General features: G+C 53.3%; 2 protein-coding genes across 2 annotated transcripts; both read right to left on the bottom strand.

The window, feature by feature from the left end:
- Positions 1–1,440: 1,440 nt before the first annotated feature.
- LOC113602691 (uncharacterized) lies at positions 1,441–10,739 on the bottom strand. Its single transcript, XM_053199485.1, has 2 exons — positions 10,106–10,739; positions 1,441–9,817 (listed from the first exon to the last, which is right to left on the bottom strand). The coding sequence occupies exon 2, from the start codon at positions 7,299–7,301 to the stop codon at positions 6,354–6,356; it is 948 nt and encodes a 315-aa protein (XP_053055460.1). The 5' UTR covers positions 7,302–9,817; positions 10,106–10,739; the 3' UTR covers positions 1,441–6,353.
- Positions 10,740–11,873: 1,134 nt separating this feature from the next.
- RTL6 (retrotransposon Gag like 6) lies at positions 11,874–17,560 on the bottom strand. Its single transcript, XM_027070502.2, has 2 exons — positions 17,345–17,560; positions 11,874–17,144 (listed from the first exon to the last, which is right to left on the bottom strand). Exon 2 carries the CDS (start codon positions 16,824–16,826, stop codon positions 16,107–16,109), a length of 720 nt encoding a protein of 239 aa, XP_026926303.2. The 5' UTR covers positions 16,827–17,144; positions 17,345–17,560; the 3' UTR covers positions 11,874–16,106.
- Positions 17,561–18,993: the final 1,433 nt, after the last annotated feature.

Below are 18,993 nucleotides of genomic sequence, written 5' to 3' on the forward strand. Positions count from 1 at the left end.
CCCAAAAGGTAGGCTCGGTTTATCATTGGAGACGCTATCGGCTTAATTCCCCATATTCACAGAGGAAAAGAGGGAAAAAATATGATTGTCTGAGTCGCAGAAAAAGCATTTAGCACTCATTCAGCATCCATTCATGATTTAAAAAAAAAAAAAACAAAAAACTCTCACAAATTTTAAAAAGTCCCTCTCACAGAGGGAGGGATGGAAATTTCACGAGTCTGACAAAGAGCATGTATGAGAAACCTTGTACTTAACATCACACCCAGTGGTGAAATATCAACCACGTTCCCCCAAAGATCAGCAATAAGGCAAGGCTATTGGCTCCCATGACTCCTGGATAACATTGAACTACAAGTCCCCGCAATGCAAAGCAGCTCGAAAAGGAAACGTAAGAGCACAAAGAATGAAAAAATGGACAGAGACTCTCTTTATCTGCAGACGACGTGATTGCTAGGTAGAAAACCTTAAGGAGTTTGGGAAATACCTACCAGAACTATGAACCGAATTTAACAAAGTCACAGAATAAAAGCAACTAGAGAACTTAGCTTTGGTCTTAGGCATTAGCAACAAACAATTGCAAAATGAAATTTCTCAAAAGATTCCATGTGCGATAGCGTCAAGAATTGCAAAATCCTTTCGTGATACACGTGTAAGGGCCACTAACTAAAAACCACAAAACCGTGGAGAAAACAATGAAAAAAAAAAAGTCCTAAATTAAGTGGGAGAGGAACCACATTCCTGTATCAGACTCAACATTAGGAAGATGTCAGTCTCAAGCACTTTCCTCTGTAATTCAATTCTTCCCCCATCAAGGTCCCAGCAGGCTTCATTAATAGAAATTGATGGAATGATTCTAAAACTTATATAGAACTGAAAAGGGCTCAAAATAGATCTATGATGATAGAAATGTTCTACTGAGCATTGTAAATATGATTACTGTATGTGAGGAACCAAATCTTTTCGTTTTACTTAATTTTAGTGATTTAAATAGCCACACGTGGGTCCAGTGACCCGCCACACTGCACGGCACAGACCTGGAGCGTCTAAAGCAACCTGGGGAAGCGAGACAACTGCAGCCTTCACACCCCTGCGCCCCCGGCCCCGGGTTCAAAGCTTACTGTAAAGTCACAGTAATCGAGATAGCACAGTGCTGGTGTGGGAACAAATAGATTTACGGAACAGAATAAAGAGTCCAGAAGTACACCAACGATAGTTGGTCACTGGATTTAGATAAAGTCACTAAAGCCATCCAATGGAGACACAGAAAGTCGACAAGTGTTTCGAAAACAATTGGATATCCATACGGGGAAAAAAAAAACACATTTGAACCCTCATACCATCCACAAAATATTTACTTGAGACGAATCAGAGACCTACATGTAAAAGTCAAAAGTACATTTTTAAAGAAGAAATTAAAGAGTATCTTTTCATCGTGTGGGTTGACAAGTTTTTTGAACTGGGGTTGGGGTGGGGTGGGTAGAGCACTAGGGAAATTTCTGGCTGGTGATGTTCTGTATCTTGATAGGGGCTTGGCTGACAGCTGTGTGTGCATTTTTCAAAACCCGCTAAACCGTGGACCTAAGACCGATGCTTTCATTGTCTGTGAATTAACCCCCCAGAAGCAAAGAACTGTAAACAGATACTGAAGTCTAGTTGGTGACATGCATTCTCAGGTCCTTTGGAGTGAAGTGTACTCATATCTTTAACCTACTTTGCTACACATTCAAGAGATCTATCAAGGATGGGGAGAAGGATGGATGGATGGATATGCGATACAGGAAATGTAGCAAAATGTTACTGATAGAATCTAGTTGGTGGACACATGGATGTTTACTACACAGTTTTTTTTCCCAACTTCTATGTATGTTGGGAATTTTTCATAAAATGTTGGGGGGAAAGGAAGATATACCAATGGCTGGTACCAAAAAAAAAATGCTTAGCATCATTAGAAATCAAGGAAATGCAAACTAAAGCCATTATGAGATGCGATTAAACGCCCACCAGAAAGGCTGAGATTAGAAATGAGTGGCAGTACGAAGCGAAGACAGAAAGGTACATCGTCATGAACTCTCATACACAGCTAACACCAACAGAAAGGCTGGCCGTTTCTTATACTTGATACACCTCACCTATGACCCAGCGATTCAGCTCCTGGGTATTTACCCAAGAGAAATGGAAGCACAGGTGCACAAAAAGACTTCTAAGGAACTGCTCACAGCAACTTCATTCATGTTTGCTCAACCTGGAAATGGCCTAGATGTCCATGAACATGGTCTACCCGTAGAATGGAGCACTAATCAGCAATAAGCAAGAATGAACCACTAACGTATGATGCCAACATGGATGAATCTCAAATACAACGTGACGAGCAGAAGAAGCCTGGATACAAAAGAGCGCACGCTCTAGGAGTCCATGTGTATATTAAGTTGCAGAACAGTCCAAGCCAATCCGTGGGCGCAGAAATTGAAAGAGCGGTGGCAGAGATGAGAAGAGACCATCTGGGAGAAGGCACGGGGAACTCTCTGGAGTGATGGAAATTCTCCGTCTTGATTTTGGTGGTGGTTATATGGGAGAGACATTTGTCAAAACATATCAAAGAATGAATTTAGGTTCTGTATGTAAATTCTATCTGTATCACTGCACGTAAATTTATATCTCAATTTTTAAAAAAATGAATATATATCACAAGCCAGGGAAGAATAGCTATGAAAGTTACATACCTCCATGTAATGAAACATTATGAAATCCTTAGCTTAGCTGCAAATAACATTTTTAACAACATGATAAAACATGCATCATATGAGGTCAATTTTATGAAGGACACAAAATTGTATATTCAGTGTAATCCCCAACCTGGAAAAAAAATAACAACTATTTCCTTGAGTCTAAGATGCTATTGATCTTAGGACTAAACACAGATTTTAGGGGCACCCGGGCGGCTCAGTCGGTTGAGAGTCCAACTTTGGCTCAGATCATGGTCTCAAGGTTAGTGAGTTCTACCCCCGTGTTGGTCCTCTAGTAAGGACCTGCTTGGCATTCTCTCTCTCTCTCAAAAATTAATAAACATTAAAATAAAGACTAAACACTGATTTTAATAACTTTTCCTCTTTGATTCCTCGACCAAGTTTGAGTCTGAGCCCCCTTCACCTTCCTTGGGCCTCCACTCGGATATGGAGAGACCATATGGAGAGATTCTCCACTGGGAGAGACCACATCTACCCTCCTTCCCTAATATGATAAGCAGGTGGCTTTATTATTCTTCTCTCATAAGAATGAGTATTCCAATGGGACAGTGCCTCTGTCTTACCGTTACCTCTTCAGCTTCTAGAACAGCACCTGGCATACAGCAGGTACACAGTCAATGGGCTATTGTGTTTGTTTTTCTTATTCAGATTCCGAAGGTTCTTCTAAACCACTCCAGGCAGCTGAAATGCTCGGGGCAGCATCACTCTGACTTGGTGATTTTCGTGTCCTCAAACCTCCTTTAGGATTGAGAATACCAGTGTTTTTCTCTGCTTTTCCTATTTTCTTATTTTATAGCTTTATGAGGGTTTTTTTTTTTTTCATAACGTAAGTAAATTACGTGTAACTGGTTTATCGAAGAGTCTCAACTTGTTAGGAATATAAACAGAAACAATTTCATTTCTTCCCAACCCCTGATCTGAGTGGGATCTGCCGGACCCCCCCTGCTTCCAAGATTTTCTTGTCATTTTTGTCTGCAGAACAGTCTCTTGGTGGTTAAGACTGGGCTCTGTTTGTTTCTAAAGAATGTTCAGCTCAGACACAGTTTGGGACCTTGTCCCCTTCCTTCTCCGTGGGGCTGGCTAGAGCTCTCTGGAGGCCTGGTGGAGGCCTGGCGAGGCCTTCTCTTGACTGGACCTCACTCGGCCTCGCCAGGCCACAATGACCCCCATGTTGGGGCCACTCAGGGGAAGAAGGCATGCTCACTCCACCCTGGCCACCTGACTCCGCTCCCATCTGCCCACCTCTGCTGGTGATGCCCCCAGGGAGGGGGTGGCAGTCACAGTCACTGCTCCGATGCACGCTTTCTTCTTCGCCACATCCTGTGGCGATCCGGGCGGCCCTCCCCCAAACAGTGACTCGGGCCCGGGCTCCCTCCATTGGATGCTACCGCCCATGGCACTACTCGGTTTCCAAGGGCGCCTTGACCATGGGCCCTGGTCAAACTGGCAGAAGGAGAGGGAGCGTGGAAGACGCTTCCCACCCAGTGGGAAAGGGAGCTTTTGGTGCAGGAAGAAGAGAAACCAAGTTTGGTGAAGAACCAGCCAGGCTGCGCAAGCTTCTGGTCCTGGTAGAAGGAAGGGCACGTGTAATCCCTTCGGGCGTGGGCGCTCAAGGCTTGTCAGCAGCCGTCTGAATCCAGAATATATAGTTTATTCACTGCCTTTTTTTCTCGTGTGTGAGTTTTAGCTGCAAGAGGAAAAGCCCAGCTCAATGCCCTGCCTCAGCCATTAATGGCTTTTCCCTACAGGTGGAGGCCGTAGCAGATGTCCTGAGCCCCGGGTGGCCATTGGAGACTCACGGGCAAATCACACGAGCCTTTCCCATCATTGAAAATGCTGATCTGGGGCGCCTGGGGGGCTCAGTCCATTGAGCGTCCAGCTCCGGCTCAGGTCATGATCTCACAGTTCGTGAGTCTAAGTCCCGGGCTCTGTGCTGACAGCTCGGAGCCTGGAACCTGCTTCAGATCTGGGTCTCCCCCTCCGTCCCTTCCCCACTCGCACTCTGTCTGTCTGTCTCTCTCTCCCAAAACTAAATAAACGTGAAAAATACTTTTTTTTTAAAGAAAAAGAAAATGCTGATCTATCACCTGAGAGGGCTGGCAGTTTTGATCAGTTTGATTGTGGCACTTGGGGTGTGACCAACAGGTTTCTAGGGACACACTGCTGTTTGGAATCCAGAAGTCTCCACAGCTACACCCAGAAGCCATGGAGCCTAGGGAAGGACGCCTGACAGAGGTACCAGGGTCAAGTCCACAGAGCCGTTTGTGATGCGGGGGTCGATCGGTCACCTGGGGGTTCAGGGAGGCTGTGGGAGATAGTTAGGGTCACAAGCTGCTTCCTGCCCCCAGGAGCCTGCCCACTGGGGTGGGGAGATCTCAGGAGCAGAGGCTGGGGTAGGGGAAAAGGGGGAGCAGCCACGCTGCCCGAGAACCAGCCCCACGGGACAGTGATGGGTTTCCAATGGCTCCTGGTGAAGACCAGCGACAAGCCAGATGGCACTGGATGCCAGGGCCTGGGCAAGCCACACCGTGGGGTCTGCCAGCCAGACAACCGTCGGGGACCAGTTTAATCTTGTGGTTTCAGGCTCTGCCCCTCTCAGTGGGAATTTCCCAGCGGGAGGACAGGCATGTGAAGGGTCTCCTCCCGGCCTTTGTTCGTGCAGCAGGGGAAGAAGACAAAGCTACGCAATGTTAGAAAGTCGTGGATAATACTCTTATTTGCCGGGGATAAGATTATACGAAAATCCAAGAGGATCAACTTTAAAACTTGTTAAAAAAAAATTAAGATATCATACAATGGCAGCATAAAAAATAATGCAGCATCAGTCTCTCTAATACAGCCCGTGCAAAACCCATCGGGGAGAAAAAAGAAATGTGTGTCATTGGCGATAAGAAAAAAATGGCACCTGTTTTAAAAATGGCACCCATGTGGGGGCATCAGGTGACTCGGCTGGTTAAACGTCGAACTCTTGGTTTCGTCTCAGATCACGATCTGAGGGTCGATCTCAGGGTTGGCGAGCTTGAGCCCCAGGTCAGGCTCTGCACGGAGAGCCCAGAACCTCCTTGGGATTCTCTCTCTCCTCTCTCTCGGTCCCTCCCCTCCTGGCGCGCACACTCTCTCTCCCTCTCAAATACGTTTACAAAAAAAAAGAAAAAAAAAATGGCACCAATGTGGATAAAAATACAAACTTCATATGGGACCGAAAATAGGATGTAAATGAATGGAGGACTGTAATCTGTTCCCAGAATGGATGAGTGAGCATCACAGTGATGTGCATTTTTTTTCCCAAAGACGTTTATAGGATTAATTAAATTCTTATAAGAATTCTAACGCAATTTTGTTTCATTCTAAGGTTTACCTTTAACAACCCACATTTGTAAGAGCGGATGCATACGTGCCTGTACGTGCTCGTGTGTGTGCCTGTGCTCGAGTGTGTGTGTGCAAGTGAAAAAAGGCTAGGAGGGAATATATAGAAATGTTAACTATGTTTCTCCGGGTGGCGAACGTGCGGAGTTTTAATCTTTTACATATTCTAGATTTTCTAAGTTTACGCTATGCATACTACCCTGAACTACAGACGCTACCATAATCCAAACAAGTCAACAAGTACTAAGTGATGACGTTCGCCAGAGAGAGATCGAGGGAGGATAGAGAAAAGCTTGTAGCCCGCGCGGAGGTGGTGAGCGTCCTCGGGAGTGGGCGGCAGGAGGGGGAGGCAGGTGCAGGGACCGCGCACCTGCGGGGCCTCGCTGCCCCTGGGCTCCGGCGGAGAAGCCCGGCCACGATGGTTCCCGTGGTCCCCGTGGGTCCTCCCGGGGGGCACGCTTGGCCCTGACCCGCTCGCTCTGGGCCGCGCACCGTGTGGGGTGCCTCCTGGACCCCCGGGTGCTGAGCTGCGGCCCCGGGCATGGTGGGCAGCTGGCCTCCGGCCACAAGTGCAGGCAAGAGGCTGGAAACCTTCCAGGCCCCACTCGCTGGGAGACGCACACGGCTCCCAGTTACCACTGCCTTTCGCAGTTGAGATGTCTTCATTTCCAATCTGCGGGATGGTCCCTTTATTACATTCAAATGCTTGTGTCCATATGTCCAGTAGTGTGTGTGTGTGTGTGTGTGTGTGTGTGTGTGTGCGCGCGCGCTGCTGGTGGTCTTTCCCGTCCTGTGCCTGGAGCTGAAGAGGGAGGGTCTGACACAGACCCGGCGGTGGCCGGGACAACGGCCCGCGCCACACGGGAGCTGCAGCAGGTAGAGGTGAGAGACTAGACAGACAGTGGCGAGGAGGCAGGCAAAGAGGGATCCGGCGACCAGGTCCAGGTGGCGGGAATGGCGCTTCCAGCCGCGTGGCGGTGGACAGTGACTCGCCCGCTCTGGACCCCCGTCTCTGCCCGTCAGGTGCTGTGAGAACACCAGCACTGCCTCGGGCTGCGGAGGGGACGTGGACGGAGTCACGGGAGGCGGCACGGCACCGACCACACAGTACACACCCGGGACAGCCTGGCAGTTACGCTTCCCGTGAAAGTCAGGAGCAAGACGGAGGACAGCAGTAGCAGCAAATGGCATCGGGTGGCACAAAACACACACTCAGAGCAACGGAACAGAATACAGAACCCAGAATGGAGCCGCAAACGTATGGCCAACTCACCCTTGACAAAGCGGGAAAGAACATCCAATGGAATAGAGACAGTCTCTTCAGCAAACGGTGCTGGGAAAACTGGACATCGACTTGCAGAAGAATGAACCTGGACCACTTTCTCACACCAGACCCAACAATAAACTCAACACGGATGAGAGACCTAAACGTAAGACAGGACACCATCAACATCCTCGAGGACAAAGCAGGCAAAAGCCTCTTTGACCTTGGTCGCAGCAACTTCCTACTCAACACGTCTCCGGAGGCAAGGGAAACAAAAGCAAAAATGAACTGTTGGGACCTCATCGAAATAAAAAGCTTCTTCTGCACGGTGAAGGAAACAATCAGCAAAACTACAAGGCAACTCACGGAATGGGAGAAGGTATTTGCAAATGACACGTCAGATAAAGGGTTAGCATCCAAAATCTACAAAGAACTTATCAAACTCAACACCCAAGAAACAAATAATCCAGTGAAGAAATGGGCAAAAGACATGAATAGACACCTTCCCCAGGAAGACATCCAGATGGCCAACCGACACGTGAAAAGATGCTCAGCACCACTCATCATCAGGGAAATGCAAATCAAAGCCACAGTGAGATACCACTCACACCCGTCAGAATGGCTAAAACTAACAACTCGGGCAACAACAGATGATGGCGAGGATGCAGAGAAAGAGGAACCCTTTTCCCACTGCTGGTGGGAATGCAAACTGGTGCAGCCGCTCTGGAAAACAGTGTGGAGGTTCTCAAAAATTAAAAATAGAACTACCCTACGACCCAGCAATCGCGCTACTAGGCAGTTATCCACGGGATACAGGGGTGCTGTTTCGAAGGCACACAGGCACCCCCGTGTTTATAGCAGCACGATCCACAAGAGCCAAAGGATGGAAAGAGCCCAAATGTCCATCGATGGATGAGTGGATAAAGATGTGATACATATACACAATGGAGTATTACTCGGCGATCAAAAAGAATGAAATCTTGCCATTTGCAACTATGTGGCTGGAAGCGGAGGGTATTATGCTAAGTGAAATGAGTCAGAGAAAGACAAAAATCATGACTTCATTTATATGAGGACTTTAAGAGACAAAACAGATGAACATAAAGAAAGGGAAACAAAACTAATATAAAAACAGGGAGGGGGACAAAACAGAAGAGACTCATAAATATGGAGACCAAACTGAGGGTTACAGGAGGGATTGTGGGAGGGGGAGGGGCTCAATGGGGGAGGGGCACTAAGGAATCCACTCCTGAAACCATTGTTGCACCATATGCTAACTAATTTGGATGTAAATTAAAAAAACAAAATATAAATGAAAAAGTAAATAACATTGGGAAGTTCCGGAAGCTCGAGTAAAAGGAGGCCACAAGGTCTGAATGATGGGACAGATGGTCACAGGCCACCATCCCCGGGACGCAGACTCTGCGACGAAGGTTCGCCTGCGAGACGTTTACTGGGAAGCGGTCTCCAGGTCAACACCGGCGGGGAGGGAAGGGAGCAGGACTGGTCAGGGAGAAGCCGGTGTGGTCACAGTCTCCAGGCCGGGCAGTCCCGCGGGGGGCTCTGGGGTCACCCCGTGTGGACCAGCCCTTGCGTGTATGCAGCCACAGGGAAGGAAGCAGGGCCGCGGTGAGACGGTGCCTTCATCTGCAGAACTGCCCGAGAGGGTCGGCCACCGACGCCCCCAGCGCCGGGTCAGTGAGCGCTTGGGCCCCGGACGGGAGCCTGGGTGGCGCACCGCATCTGTTCTGGAGGCAGACAGTCGCCACTCGATGGAGACGCCGCTGGACGCCGTGAAACCCCGAGGGGATCACTTGAAAGGCCACACAGGCTACCCCATGCTCCGTGAGGTGGTCCAATAAAAACCCCACCGGACTCTCCTGTCAGCAGCGATGACCTGTCAGTCGGTCTAAAGGACACTCACGACAGGAGCGTAATGACGACAGGACCACATTCCCTGGGAACCATTCAGCTGCCAGGATGCTTACTGAGATTCCATTTGACAGTGACGATGGTAGGCGAATTACCTCCCAAAAGGAAGGGGGTGGTGCGAGCCCAGTGCGGCAAATCCAGAGACAGAACAGTATTCATTTATCAACCGTATTTTCAAAAAACGTCATGATGTTGGCAAGTTCTCATCCCATATTAAGTGAGGGGAAAACAAAACAAAACAAAAACAGGCTAATGAGCATGTACAGCGTGATCCTGTTTTGTAAAGAAAGGAAACAGGACAAGTGGGTGTGGGGCTGGCTGCAGGTTCCAGTTTTCCTTGGCAGGTGGCCTGGGTGATGTGGACCCAAGACTCCCAGCTGTTGTCTGTCGTGCTGTCCTTCTGGTCAACCACTGAATGTCTCCCCAGGCAGCTTTTCTGTCAGCCCCCGGGGCTGGGTGCTGGGGACACGCACGCATGGGACACCAGCTCTGCCCTCTAGGAGCGCGCCGTCTAGCGGGGGAGAGAAACATAAGCCGGATAACATAACGTGACGGTGTTCAATAGCTGTAAGCCTGGGGTGGGTGTGGGGTGTTGTTCCAGGAGGGCTTCTAGGAGGAGGAAATTTGACCCCGGTCTTTTCGCAGGACTCAGAGCACGAGGGGAGGCAGGAGGCAGGACTGAAGGGGGCAGACTGAGGGCTGTTAGGAGAAGCATGGGAAGGCCTGGGTAACAGAGCAGGTGCGGATGAGGGACATAAGGTTCCCGGCCCGGGGACACACGAATAGAGCCAACACTCACCGAGAGGGACACTCAGTGGGCCCCGGGACAGGACTCTGCCAGATTGGGTACCTTCGAGCGCAAAGCAAGAGCAGGGGTCACGCAGCCACTGAGGAGGCAGGCCTTGTTCCAACCCGGGCTCCTGGTCTCAAGCTGGGCCACACTGCGGGGGGTGGCTGGGGGACCTCAGCTCCGTACCTCCACTGTCAGGCGGGGTGGGTGGCTGGGACCCTGTGACCCTCTTAGGATCAGACATCTGGGGCCAGCCAGTAGGATGCTAGTGTGTGCAGCTGGATTCTAGACCTTTCCGTAGCAGAAGACACCGAATCGGCAAGACTAGCCAGTCGGGGCAGATTTTCACCCCCGTTCCCAAACCACCACCCGTCATAGAGAAGCAGTTAGCGGAGGCCCCAAGGGCAAGGGCCTGGGCTGGTAGGAGGAAGGGGCCACCCGGACACGGGCTTCCACCCTCCACACCACTCACCAAAGCAGCCGCGCCTTTCCAAGCTCCGCACCTGTTCCCAAGATCTGGGGAAACCTTAGAATGAATTGTTAAGCTCATCGGGTGAGGAAGATTAAGAAAGCCTCAAGGGGGAGAACCCTCCTGGATAGGAATACGAATTATAAAACCGAAGTCGTTTTAAGAAGGGAGGCAGAGGGGAATCGGTGCATCAGCAGAGACCAGAAAAGCCGGCCCCTGTAATAGATAAGACTTTCAAACGTGATGAGGGAAGCAACACACAGAAAGAATTAATGGGTGATTAATTGATTATAGATGATTAATTAATACAGGATTTCAGGACGTTTAAGTATTTGGAAGGAAGTCCATTTAGAGCCTCACCTCCCACTATACGCCAGACTAATTCCAGAAATAACTGTATTAACTCTAGGAGGAAAAGACCTTCCATTTAAAATGCTGAAAGGAGCCACAGAGGACCCAGAAGGAGCCTATGCTCAGCCCTTCTCCGACCAGCGGCTCTGAGTGGGCAGGACCCTTGCCGGGGGCCTGTGATGACCAACGGGTTTTGCAATGATGCTCGAATCTTCTCCGCCTTTTCCACTCTCCCTCATGAGTGCACGACGGCATTTCTCAGAGGCTACCTGATAAGTGATCTTGCAACAGATTAAGTGCTGAAGCGGGTGTGAGACCCCAGCTGTCTTCTATGCAGCCAGGCACCGAGGAAGTTTGCAGAGATGGAAAACAATGCCGCTCTTCTCGCTCGTTTTTTTGTTTTGTTTTGTTTTGGGAAACACAGTTTTCTCTAAAATAGGCCACTTCGGTCCTCATGTAATGAGTTTATTTTCCAAATAGTATTTTCAAACAGTCTCCAATTTGATTTACAATATGGTAAGTGTTAATAAGTAAGCTCTACATAAGCAAAAGGTCTTTGGGGTCCTAAGGGGATTTTTAATGGCGCAAAGGGATTCGGAGACTCGAAGCCTGGAGGACCGCTCTTGGTCTGCAGGCATGTTGGCCGCGGCCTGTCTCCCCCCCCCCCACAAACCCCCGCCACCCAGCACAGCCACTCGTACACCCTGGCAAAGGGTTACTGAGCGCCTGCGGTGCGCCGGGCATGGTTACAGGTACAATGATACAGCCGAGAACAAGAGGGACAAAACATACGTGCCTGTGTTGTGTCTGTCGTTATAGAGTCTAACAGACAAAACGGTCCAGCGGCAGAGTGGGCCGGCTGTTCCAAGAGGTCAAAATTTCGGTCACACGCGCACACACACACACACACACACACGCGCGCGCGCACAGAAGTAAAAAGCTGGACACACGAGCAGCCGGTGTGACACATGACAGGTTAATATCTTTAATATATAACGAGCTCATACAAATTTATCGGACCCCAGTAGATAAGAGCAAAGGACGCTGACAATCCACAAAAGAGGAAATACACCTGCTTAACATGGAGAAGATGTTCGACTTGGCTAGAAAAGCAAAGAGACGCAACCCGAAACGCAGTGCTACGTTTTGTGATCAGATCAGCCAACGTTCGGCCAGGTGATAATGCTCGGAGCTGGCCAGATGGTGTAGCGGGCACGTACATCCTTGCTGGCGGCAGTGTCATCAATGGATACAGACGTTTCTGGAAACCATTTGGTCAATACGTGATGAGGGGCTCAAAGGTTTTCGTATCAATTCGATAATCCCACCTCTGAGAATCTAGCCTAAGGAAATAACTCGACAGCGGCAGAAAGCGTGATGCATGAAGAAATTCTCCCATTTCTGAGCGCGAGAGGTTAGAAACGGCACGGGTGACCAACCACGGGCACTCCCGTCCGGCTGCGTGACGGCTTACACGGCCATTTCAAACTAAAGTTAGCAATAACACGTACTGGGGGAGAGCCCCTGATAGAAGTGAAAACATCTACACGATACCGTATCATTACAGAAGGTAGTGTCACAACTATGTCCGAACAAAAAGAAGAAAAACCATGATGGGGGGGGGGGGGAAGAAGGGAGAGGCCTGGGGGGAGAGCCACCAAAATGTTAAAATTTTGCTTTTTCCACTATCTCCCTCATTTTCCAAAACTTCTAGAAGGTGTAGGCTGGCGTTGACGATGAAAAGACCTGGTAAGCGCGCGATTACTTGTTCACGTTAGGAGTTCGTGATGGGTCCCTCCCATCCCTTCGACCGCGTCTGCAGTGCGCCATCCGCCATCACACCCCACGCTGGGACCCCGAGGGACGACAGGGGGTCGTCAGCTCTCTCCACACCGCGGACCTGTCCTACACCCAATCCTCTCCCTACGTTCACAAGCCACCACGGCTGCCGGACTCGGCGCTCGGCTCTCCTTCGGCAGAGTCGTCTTGTCCTCAGCTCTAAGCCCCCCGTCTAATGCTTCCTGGCACGGGGACCTTAATCCTCCCACCTAAACTCTACTGCTGGTGGTGGCCCCAGGGGGTGTCCTTCTATACAACTCTACGGCTTGCCCCCTTAAGGCAGCCTAAGCAAGCGCCCAACGTCATTACTATTTCTCTGTCCCATGGGCCAAACTGCCAGAACCGCGGTCACCCAGCGAGCGGTGTGTCCCCCTTGACGGCAGGGGCCTGTGCACCGGGAAAGTCTTACCAGCGCCTTCTCGGGGCTTTTTGCACCCCCGTCATTGCTTACTCATCATATACTTACCTGGCGCCCCTGAAACGGGTCTTTGCTTTTACCCAGACATCACCAGAATGCTTTAGGTCATTAAATTAATCCCAAGGTCGCGCTATACATTCAGCCAGGAACTCACCCCTTGTTCGAAATGCCATCTCAAACCATGCCCTGTTACGCCCCGAAGGCTTACTTACCAGAGGGGGTATCGTGTAGACCAGAAAAGTCACAATATAGTTCGAATAATGTCAACACCATGAAAAACATAAAGCGTCCCCCCACATGCACTGTGTAACACTACTAACTGCCTGTCCCTTTTAGAAACCAATACCTGTTCTCTGCAATTTAGAGAAATTATAACCCCCAAGTATGTACAAAGCAGCTCCCCTCCCCCGCTTCCTTCTCCAGCTTGACCCTCCCGGTCACGTGGCCTGGCTCTCGGCTGCACGGTGTTCGGGTCTCCCCCTCTTCCGCTAGCGCCACGGGGGTGGGGACTCCCAATGGGGGGCGACCCCCTGGGCCTCTCGCCTACTCATTTCCAAAGTTGCAGGTAGCGGTCAAGGTCGCAGATGTGCAATGGCACCCGTCCCCGGCCCGCAGACGCCAAGCACCCACAGGTGAAACCCAACTCACCAAACCAAAGGAAGCTGGGGCAGCAGCCGGGACCGGGCACGACAGCGCCCCCCGGGTCGCGTGACCAGCCTGGCTCTCGGCCCCACCGCGGGCGGCGCAAGCGCGGCGGACTTCCACGTGCCACGTGGGCGGGCCCGGGCTCGGCGAGATGGCACAGGTCCCGCCCCGCTCCCGCGCGAGGGCTCCCACCCTTGCCGAGCTGGGCCACGTGGAAACCTTGGAGGTGTCTGTTACCCCTGCAGGCCGCCTTGCCCCCCCCCCCCAGGCGCCCGTACCCCCTCCTCGGAGGGGCGCCTCCCCCTAGCAGGCAGACAGACAGTAGGGCACTGAGCACAAAGAGAAAGTGATCTGTACACCCCCCACCAGAGGTCCCACCCCCCCAGAATGGTGGCCCCACTGTGTGTCCTCCCCCCAGTCATGCTTAAAGAGCACCATGGTCCCACCTGAACAGCCGTGGCTGGAATCCAGGGGGGCCTGAAGCCTGTTTTCAGGCAGTTGTTCAGCAGGGCAATTGGGCTAACAAGAGTTTGCAACGAGTGGGCGGCAGGGGTCCACGGACCCAGCAGCCACTGAATATCCTTGACCTTGCAAGGCAGTGGCCGCTTCAAGAACGCAGTCACCTTCCCCAGCATCATCGAAACTCTTAGGAAGAAAGGATGGACCCCAGCACCCGACCTCTGGGTATCCCGACGCCCAGGTCTTCGGGTGGGCACTGAAGCTCTCCTTCCGTGGTCAGGCCAGGACCGTTCACCACAGGGCGGAGGGACCCAGGGCAAGACACCCCGTCTTCCCCCGTGGTCCCGGCTGTCCCGTAAACACGGTTCGTTTGGCATTAAGTATGGCGAGCGCATCACGGTCCAGAGGGCTTGGCCAAGCCTCATTTAGAAAGTGACTTCAGGGCGTCCCCTGTGAGGAAGTGAAAGGCCGTCCACCTTCAGAGGTACAGCTTTGTCCCTCAGAATTAGGACCCGAGTGCCAGTTCTGTACCGTCCCCACATTAGGACCCGGGTAGACCGCAGCTCTTTCCCCTCACAGATGCCACCAAGGCCTTGGCGGGGCTGCCGGAGGCGAGGGCCCCTACCGGAAGTGCTTAATGAGGCGTCCCAGAGGATCTGGGTCTCCAGCTACGAGTCCACGCTTTCTTAGACCAAGGCTGGGCACCCGATGGACAGCCCAGGCATGGGGGCGGGGGGGGGGGGGGAGCATGCTACACACAGGCTTTGGAGACCTACGGACCGTGTGGGTGGCTGAAGGGGCTGAGGCGAAGGCCACATGTCACCCGCGTGGAGACGGGAACAGGTCTCAAGCTAGACAGGGCTGCCACCAAGTGATACGGGGCAAAGAGGAGGGGGCGAGCACACGCTGGGAGCCGGTGGGGATTCCCACTGGAGGCCCGGGGCGGCGGAGTGAGACCCTGGCACCCACCCCTCAGCCGGCCGTGGGTCTCAGGCATGGATGTGGGTGAATGTGCGGTCTCTGGTGGCTAGATGAAACTGCTGGGCGATCCAAAGCCACAAGGACCTTCTGTGGCAGGTGAGTTCCAGATCCCCAGGATTCCCGGTGCTGTCGGAACTCTGGCAGCTGAAGCCAGGCGCTACTGGCGTGCGTCCTCTGGGGGCCCCTCCCTTAGCCGCATGAGCGGTCTTTCCCAGTGGCGAAGGGGGGGGGGGGGGGGCGTACTGACTACGTGTCCGAGCGCAGGGTGAAGCCTGCCCCCCAGAAACGCTGGCACTACGCTCCCAGCAGCGAACACTCGGCCAGGGCTGGTGATCGCTAGGGGTGGGAAGCCAGACTCCCCTCCCCAGGGCCCCCAAACAAGGCACCGGCCCGGCCCAAGCGGCCGTCCTCGGGAGTCAGTGAGCTCGTCACCCCCAACAGGGCAGCCGGGGGTGGGGCTGCCACGGGGGCCCGCAGAGGGCAGAGGAGGAGCCTCGGGGAACCTGGCGAGGCCGGGAGAGGTCAGCCCAAACGGTTCGCCGCAGGCTGCGGAGTCGCTGTGACCAGGTAGCAGAGCCGTGGTCGCTAGAGGAGCCGGGGTTGCAAGCAAGAGAGGGGACACATGCGCTCTAGGTACAAAGCTAGCACAGGTCACTAGGAAGCCAAGAGGGTAAGAGGGCGCCCAACAGTGAGGAAGGAAGATCTCCTTGTGGAACAGGTCGGGAGAGGCAGGGAGGAAGGTCTTCAAACCAGGGCGATGCCGTTGTATGGACGTCTCTTCTACGGAGCAAAGGGTGTGCGTATGCTGTCTGCGTGGCGGCAGATGCGACCAGGGTGGTGGCCCATTCTTAAAGGTTCCGGGCTCGGGTGGGCAGGGCCGGAGCCGGGCTGGTCCCGTTGGAGGCTGGGTGCACGGGGCAGGGCCCCGTGCCCGTGGCAGCCAGCTGGCGGCACAGCATCTGCCGCTCCCGCACGGCCCGGTTAGAGGCAGAAGTCTTCCGGATTTGGGCGCGCCGCGCATGCCGCAGTGGAGACTTGTAGGTTCTCCGCAACTCTGCCAGGAATCCCTGATAGTTGTTTCGCAAGGGGCTGTCGGGTTGCATGTGGGGGATCGCCCACTTCTCCGCCTCCCCGGTCAGCCGGGACACAAGGAACGCCACGCGCTCGGCCTCGCCCGGGAAGCGGGAGGCCTGGAAGATCATGAACCTGTCCATTTGCATCAAGAACCCTGCCAGCTGGCCCGGGTCTCCGGAGAAGGGCTCGGGCAGGGAGGTGGGAGGCGTGGTCATCGGTCGGGTCCCGTTGGAGGTAATCGCCGAGATGGGCGGGGTGATCTGCAGGGCCCCCGGAATCCGGGCCCTGGTGCGTAACAAGGTCAGCTCTGCCATCACGCTCTCCAGCATGTTGGTGAGATTGGCCTTCTCTGCCCGCAGGGTGGAGGCCTCCCGCCTCAGCGCAGAGTTGGTGAGGCGCAGGGAGGTCAGGGTGTCGATGACGTCATCCATCTGGGCATTGGTAGGAGCGGCAGAGGCTGGGGTTTCAGCTTTTGATGTCTGGGGTTGGACCATGTTGGCCAGAGGGCAGCCAAAGGCCGAGACCGGTGGGCTGGGAGAAGGGGGCACGCGTAGCCCAGAACCTGAGGCCCTGCGATGCTAAAATGGGGGTAGGCCCAGACGGGAATCGGGGAGAGGGCGGGGTGCAACACGCAGGGTGGCCGAAGAGGGCAAACAAGAAGAAGGCAGGGCGGTCGGAGCCCAGAGGACGAGCACAGCGAGCGCCGGGCAGGTGGCGCAGGCCCTGCGGACGCCGATTCCGGAGGCGGCTCCTTTATCGCGGACCTCGCCCGGCCAGCGCGGGCTGCACAGGGGGTTGGACTGTTCTGGGCCCTGAGGGAGGAAAAGATGCTTTAGAAAACGTCTGGGACTGCGTAGACAGGGGCAGGAGGAAAGGGCGCGGCGTGGGGGAGGGGGGCGCCCGGGCCCGAAGCCCCCTCCCCGCGCGGGGCCCGGCGCCCACGGTGGGCAGAACAAAGGGCGGCTGCACCTGCGGCGGCGCGGGGGGCCTGGGACGGGCGGCGGGCGCGTACCTGGGTCTCCCCGGCTTCCTCCGCGGCTCCGTCTGCCGCGCCGGCCGCGACCAAGATGGCCCGATCGGGGGACGCGGGCGGGCCGATGAGTCACGGCGGCGGCGGCCCGCGGAACTGCTTCCCGGTCAGGTCAGGCCGGGGCGGCGGCGGGAGGCGGGCGCGGGCGGCCTCGGGCGGGAGCACGAGCGGGGGCCGGGGCCGGGGCCGGGGTCGGGGTCGCAGCGGAGGGAGGGCGGGTCGCGGGCGGCCGGGGCGCGGGCCGGGCCGGGCGGGCGGGGCGGCGGAGGCGGCGGCGGCAGGGCCTCGGCGCGCGGGCCCCGCTGGTTGCCATGGAGACCGCCAGCTCCCGCGGGCGCGGCGGCGGCCGAAGCCCCGCCCCGGAAGTGGCGCACGCAGCCCCGCCTCCCAAGGCTACCGCTCGGCGTCCTTCCGCGGCAGCCAATCAGCGACGTCCGGGATGGCTGTGTTGTTTATTATTGGGGTGGATGCCTTCCTGTGTTTGTAGCTCTTCCTAAGGCTGCCAGCAAAGGTCTTTTCGTATATGCTGTAATTATATATTTTTCGTGACGCTGGCTTTTCGTAATGTATCTTGGATACAAATTCAACGAACCACATGTTCACTGTAGCGAATTTTGATGTCAGAGAAGTCTTAAAAAAAAGAACACCACTTTGTATCACTCAAGAGTCCCTCGACCTGAAGAGAACAAATAGTAAAATTTCTGTAGTCCCACCCTGTCATTTTTTTCTTTGATACAGTCTATTACCGCATGTTACTTTTTGTACTTCCTGAACTGGTTTCGAACCGTGACGTGTGAGCAGTTTCCTATTAAAGCTGTTTCAAAAGCATGACTTTCAGTTAGTGCCTGGTAATCGCATATACCGCAATTATTGCCCCTGAAATCGCATGCCACAACTTATTAATCGCTCCCCTTTTGATAGATCTCTTATTTCCATGCGGAAGTTTTATAAACCATATTTGTGTCTAAGTCCCAGCCCTTCCCCTGACAAGTTCTCCAGGGTAATCGCCAAGGAGTGAAATTACTGGGCCAAAGGGTATGAGCCATTTCAGAAACTCCGGGGTCTGGATGCTTTTCCCGCTTCACCTTGCTGTGCTGCTTCCCAGTGGTCAATTCCAGGCCGGGACACGACTGGAGAGAGAAGACACCCAGCGTGCCAGTCTTTCCGGGACACGTCTGCGAAGAGGCTGAACCCCTGGCGGAAGTGCCTGCTACAATTTCAGGTGCTGAAATTTACCCTATGAATCTTAAATTCCCAGGGGCTTTGAATATTAGATACACCCTGATTTCAGGAATGATAAAACATAAATTTGAAGAAAGACGTAATTTATTTGTATTTCACATTATTTCGGGTAGGATACAAAGCGTCATTGCGTAAAAGCAGTGAAATAAAAGTTAAAAGAACTTCAAAAATAGAAACAGGGGCAGAGTATTTGGCTTCTGATCCAGTTAATCTCTGGGTCATGCCCACGCTCTGAGATAGCCCTCTCTGCTACAAACGCAGAACAGCGACAAACTAGACAAAGAAAGTATTGAGAGGATCTGGCTGGGCTCAAAAGCAAGATGAACTCCACTGTGGGCAGAAACACAAACTGCTGAGTATTGATAAATCCATGGTCCGGGGACATAATG

This window comes from Acinonyx jubatus, chromosome B4, assembly GCF_027475565.1.
Source record: "Acinonyx jubatus isolate Ajub_Pintada_27869175 chromosome B4, VMU_Ajub_asm_v1.0, whole genome shotgun sequence".
In the NCBI taxonomy this organism is placed as follows: Eukaryota; Metazoa; Chordata; class Mammalia; order Carnivora; family Felidae; genus Acinonyx; species Acinonyx jubatus.